Source organism: Nicotiana attenuata, chromosome 2, assembly GCF_001879085.1.
Source record: "Nicotiana attenuata strain UT chromosome 2, NIATTr2, whole genome shotgun sequence".
In the NCBI taxonomy this organism is placed as follows: Eukaryota; Viridiplantae; Streptophyta; class Magnoliopsida; order Solanales; family Solanaceae; genus Nicotiana; species Nicotiana attenuata.
The window spans coordinates 61844966-61850932 of NC_031990.1; the positions used below are offsets into that span (position 1 = coordinate 61844966).

The following is a 5967-nucleotide window of genomic DNA, read 5'->3' on the forward strand; positions in this document are numbered from 1 at the left end:
ATAAAAACCCGAAAATGTTAGAAGATCAATTAGAAGCAAACACGCATTTCTAGGCTAAGCAAATATCCAACTCCCTTTCTAGCTCCCTGTGGAAATTGACCCCGATATCACTATTGGGTAAAAGTATTAGCACCCACTCTTCCTAAGGTTGAGTCCGCTGCGATCAGTAGTGTAGAGTGTTCATAACAGTAGTATTGGCACGCAGTTTCACTTTCTGTTGGTAGTAGATTTTATGATTAACCGTTGTTTTATTTTATTGTTGATCACCTTACTATCTTGTTATTTTTATTCTGCTTTTATATGACTTGTTGGTACTGTCCCTTCTTGTCTATATTTTCATTAATGTGGTGCTTATACTTTCCTGAGCCGAGGATCTATAGAAAACAACCTCTCTATCCTCACAAGGTAGGGTAAGATGTGCATATACACTATACTCACTAGACCCCACAATATAGGATTAATATTGGGTTTGTTGTTGTAATCCAATATTTACCAAATTATATACTGTCCTAGCAGTAAAAATGAATAAAATGTGTTGAAATATAAGGATTTTAAAAAGAACCCGAACCCAGTAAGGGGCAAATAGAATTATCCACGTTTCCCTCCAATAGAATATGTATTCCTCAGCAAAATCCTCAATCCATCGGCCAGAAAAAAATATCTGCAACTCTACATAATAGAGGCTGAGAACCTTGACCGTGATAGCTCTCATCTTCACCAATTCACAAAATGCCTAGTAAACCCTAAAAAAAATTCTTGCAGAAAAATTCTTCATACTCTCAATTCAATCATCCCAATTTCAAATTTTCCTTTCCTCTAACCTTAATTCATAGTTTTTTTCTACTACGGATGGACTTGGCTTATTCACCAATGGCGAAATGCATTTCGACGCCATTTCAATCTTTCACTCATCGACCACTCGCACTTTTTTCTAGGGTTTCCATTTCGGTTCGCATTAAGCCCAAATTGGCAAATAATAGTCATAATCGTTGGTTGAACATGTGTTCAGCTTCTAGCTCAGATACACATACACTTGTTGCTGGGCATAAATCTGTTGAAGTTGAAAGTAACAAAGAGGATGAATACGGGGACTTAAAATCATGGATGCACGAAAATGGGCTACCTCCTTGCAAAGTGGTTATTAAGGAAAGACCTTCCCATAATGCTAAACATCGGCCCATTCACTATGTTGCTGCCAGTGAGGATCTTCAGGTCCATTTCGTATCATGTTCATGATTTTTCTTTGTTTCTTTTCGTTTTTCTTTGAGGTCAACTTGTGTTTATTTATTTAATTATTTATTTATGATAAGTCGAGGTCAACTTGTGCTTATTGTAGGCTGGTGATATTGCTTTTTCTGTTCCGGATTCGTTGGTGGTAACACTTGAGAGAGTTTTGGGAAATGAGAGCATTGGTAATTGCTACACTGGTTTTTGCAAGTATAGTTTCCATTTGTTAGCTACTGAGGAGTCAAACAGATTCTTTTGATAGGATTTTCTCAAGCATACTTTTAACTGCTAATACCTGTAATTTAGCTTATAAATATGTAAATTCTCAACAACAACGACACAACAACTAGACTTCAGTCCTAAACAAGTTTGGGTCGAATCCTCACTTACCACGTTACTGCATATAAACTCATGTCATCCCATTATTATGCAAGTACAAATAAAAAGTATTAGATGTTCTGTATATTTATAAATATGTAATGACTATTTAAGAAGCAAAATCAAGAAATCAAGGTCTAAATCGGCATAAAAGTTAGTTGCGCTGACCCTTGTACTCCTCAACATCATTCTTCTTGGGATAGAGTTAGTAAGTGAAAACTGTGTGGATTACTGACTCCCTTAAGTTAGAAAAAGAATTCGCTGTCATCCCCTCCCACCCTGCATCCAACCCTGGCATTCAATTTACTTTTCTAACGTCAGGGAATTAGATTTTGTGTTGATGAGGCAATTCAAGAGAGTCTAGTTTTAATAGCTTTATGCAAGTGATGGTTGGTCAAGAATGCTTCATTGGGATTAATGGGCATTGTAATATTTAATAAGATGTATAGTTTGTCTTTGTTCTTGAAAAATAGAAAGTTGATGAGAAAAGTTTGTTTTACAGCTGAACTCTTGACAACAAACAAATTGTCTGAACTAGCCTGCTTAGCGCTTTATCTAATGTATGAGAAGAAACAAGGAAAGGAGTCGTTCTGGTACCCTTATATAAAAGAACTCGATCGCCAGCGGGCAAGGGGTCAGCTAGCTGTGGAATCACCTCTTCTATGGTCAGACGCTGAACTAGATTACCTGACAGGGAGTCCTACTAAGGTATTTGAAGTTTCCATCTGCTGACAGATATCAGAAGTTTCATTTTCATCGTTAAACACGATTTTGGTGAAAATTTAGGCTGAAGTTTTGGAGAGGGCTGAAGGGATCAAGAGAGAGTACAATGAGCTTGATACAGTCTGGTTCATGGCTGGATCTCTGTTTCAGGTTTTTTAATTTCTTTCTAGTCTGATATTTTATCTTCTGTGCACCTTTGCACTCATCTTAGCAATTAGCCCAGTTGTTTGATTGATTCTGATGTTAAACATTCTCTCTTATGCAGCAATACCCCTATGATATACCCACTGAAGCATTTCCGTTTGAGATCTTCAAGCAAGCTTTTGTTGCAGTGCAATCATGTGTTGTACATTTGCAGGTTCGTCACGCACTGATAATGGCATTTTATTAAGTTTATATTTCTTATAGCTCTCTGTGTAAGAATGATCAAGACTAATTGATGTCTTTACTGAAACCAGAAGGTTAGTCTTGCCCGGAGGTTTGCACTAGCCCCATTGGGACCACCATTATTATCCTATTGTAGCAACTGCAGAGCAATGTTAGCAGCAGTTGATGGTGCAGTGCAACTGGTCGTGGACCGCTCTTATAGCGCAGGAGATCCAATTGTTGTGTGGTATGTAATCTAACCTCTACCTTTTTTGTTTGTTTTCGAGTTTTTCTTTCAACTCAGAACACGGTAATTACGACAAGGTTGTGTTTCAAAGCTAGGATTGCACTCCAATTAGGTGGAAATACAAAGAACTAGTAATGGTCTATACTCTTTTTTAATTGGAAATTTCACCTCTATTGGAGACTTTGAACTTAAAATGAATGATAGATTTCTTTTTGGCGAAATATATAAACAGCCCCTTTAAGTTGTCCACAACAATTAGATGAACACCTTAACTTGGCATATGATCAGATAGACACTTCTATTTGGAAGAACTGTATTTCTTAAACCCCTTACGCTGACATGGCAAAATTTGAGTGTTGCACTCAGATCTGAGCGCGTGAAGCTCTTTAAATTACGTTTATCCTTTTCTTTTTCTCCCTAATCAATCTGGACCCCACCTAATTCTTACACCACTTTCTTCTTCAATTTTTTCCTCCACCATCTTCTCTCCCTCTGTCCCAAACTTTCTCCACCTTCCACCTCCATTCTAGAAAAAAATGAACATCAAGAACACAATTTGAGTGTTGCACTCACATTCAATGACAGCCATCAAATAAACCCAAATAAATCTCCACTGTTACACCATCACATTATCACTATCACTTCTTCAATCTCCCTTTGACCCCAAATCTGAAAATTCAAAAAGAACCCATTTAAAACCTTCCAATTTCACCCCAATTAGATCTGACAGTTGTTTCTTCACTGATAAAAATATATCAATCAAATGGGTCGGGGCGATTTTTGATTTGGTTTTATCAGGAAAAAAAGGGAGTGAAGTGAGATTTGGCAGCCGATGGTGAAAAGGTTTATATATAAATAAATAATTGGGGTAGGGCTTCAAAGAGCAATAAACCATAAGGCCACTGCACAAAGAAAAAAGAAGAAGAACCAAACTAATGGAAGAGCATCAATGAGATTAAGGAAGAGTAGTAACGAAAGCAAAGCAAAGATGGATTTTTAATGTTGCAAAGTAGTGACTGTACCCGCGAGAGAAGGGGGAATGATAGGGAGGGAGAAATTGAATTTTTGAGAGAAATTATTGTTAAAGATTAGAGTTTTTTTGGTATTTTTGGTTGTTACAGTGGTGGAAAGGAGCTCCAGTGTCTATGGTGTTAAAGGAAGAAGAAATACAACTATTATTTATTTATTTTTTGCTGGGAGGGAGGAAGGAAAGTCTTTTTTTCCTTTTTTTAATTTAAGAATTACAAGTATTTTTTAATATAAACTATAATTTATTTAAGAAATACACATGTCATTTGATAATTTGCCATGTCATCCGCGAGTGTAACTCACACATGAGGCTTGTTAAACTCGAGTATTCATAAGACACACCGGTGTCAAATAGAAGTGTCTGTCTGGTCATATACCAAGTTAAGGTGTTCATCTGATTGTTATGGACAACTTAAAGGGGCTGTTAATGTATTTCGCCTTTCTTTTTATTTATTTTTCTTTTTAAGGGAAACTTTGGATGGATAGATGGACTTTGCTTTAAACATAACCAAAACCAAATTTATTGTCCTGTACTGCTGTTTGGCAAGAGATCTCTTAGCAATATGTTACTGCATTCATGTAGGTGTGGACCACAACCTAATTCAAAATTACTCATTAACTATGGTTTTGTTGATGAAGAAAATTCTTACGACCGTCTTATGGTGGAGGTAATATTTAAACCAATCTTCACACAATTGCATTAGTTCTTCAGTTTGAAATAATGTGCCTTTTGTACAATTCAGGCAGCATTAAACACAGAGGATCCTCAATATCAGGAGAAGCGTCTAGCTGCTCAAAGGAATGGTAAACTATCAGTGCAAGCTTTCCAGGTAGAATTCTTTCAGTTTTGACGAATTTGGTTAGTGATTTGTTTTTGAGTTGAAGACGTTTTAATATTCCCTTGCTATAGGTGTGTGTGGGAAAAGAAAGACAGGCTGTGCTGGAGATGCTTCCTTATTTGAGATTGGGATACGTTTCAGATCCTTCAGAAATGCAGACGGTCTTATCATCTCAAGGCCCTATTTGTCCGGTAAAAACTTCTGGCCTATCTTACTTATGTATGAAATGGAAATTTTGCATGGACAAAAGAAAGGGAGAGCTTCTTGTAGACCGTAGCTTCTTCTCTTGTTGGAATCAAATAGGCACCTATGCCTTAATAATGATGTGTGATATTTTTAGCAGTAATCCATGCAATAGAAATTCAATATGAACAGGTTAAAAAAGGGTGCTACCATCTATCTGTTTCCATGTGGCAACTGATATTCATTTACTCTTTTCTGCCAAGTGCAGGTAACATTTTACATGTTGATTAGTTGTTGATGTAGTTCAGTAGTGAATCATGTCATGAGCATTTGGTACTCTGCTAAATGAGGAGTTTGATGCTACTGTGAGAAGCTTGATGTCCTATTTTATGCATATCTTACTCCCCAGTTTTATCAAAACTTGTTTCATGGTGTCTAGCACGTATTGCGGAAACCCTATTCTCGGTAAAACTAGAATAAAAGGAGAAGGAAAAAGATTCATGGCTTCCCAACTAATCACCTTAACCACAATTTTAATTGGTTGATATCCAGTTACATAATAACAAAAGGTGAAAACCTTATTTCACCTTTTGATCAATGCAGGTGAGTCCTTGCATGGAAAGAGCAGTTCTGGGTCAGCTAAGTGATTATTTCGAGGCAAGGCTGGCTAGTTATCCGACCACTCTAAGTGAAGATGAGGCTTTGGTAAACTCCTGAAGCTTTTAGAGGTTGAATATTGATCTAGGGTCATCACAATGAGTCTAATATTGGTTTACTTCTCATAGTTGGCTGATACTGAACTGGATCCAAAAAAGCGAGTTGCTACACAGCTTGTCAGGTTGGAAAAGAAAATTCTAAATGCATGCCTGGAAACTACAGTGAACTTCATTAATCAATTACCTGATCTCTCCGTATCTCCATGTCCGGCTCCTTTTGCTCCAACATTGAAATGATAGGTCAATCACTCTTCTATTC

At 37.0% G+C, this 5967-nt stretch overlaps 1 protein-coding gene across 1 annotated transcript in view; it reads left to right on the plus strand.

Annotated features, from left to right (window-relative positions):
- LOC109211404 overlaps positions 589-5967 on the plus strand; it is a 6474-nt gene continuing 1095 nt past the window's right edge. The window contains exons 1-11 of the mRNA XM_019374946.1: positions 589-1212; positions 1337-1412; positions 2108-2313; positions 2392-2478; positions 2594-2686; positions 2787-2941; positions 4554-4638; positions 4714-4800; positions 4881-5000; positions 5596-5697; positions 5778-5948. Coding sequence (XP_019230491.1) covers positions 850-1212; positions 1337-1412; positions 2108-2313; positions 2392-2478; positions 2594-2686; positions 2787-2941; positions 4554-4638; positions 4714-4800; positions 4881-5000; positions 5596-5697; positions 5778-5945 — 1542 coding nt within the window. The 5' untranslated portion in view covers positions 589-849 and the 3' untranslated portion in view covers positions 5946-5948. The remainder of the gene's footprint in view (positions 1213-1336; positions 1413-2107; positions 2314-2391; positions 2479-2593; positions 2687-2786; positions 2942-4553; positions 4639-4713; positions 4801-4880; positions 5001-5595; positions 5698-5777; positions 5949-5967) is intronic.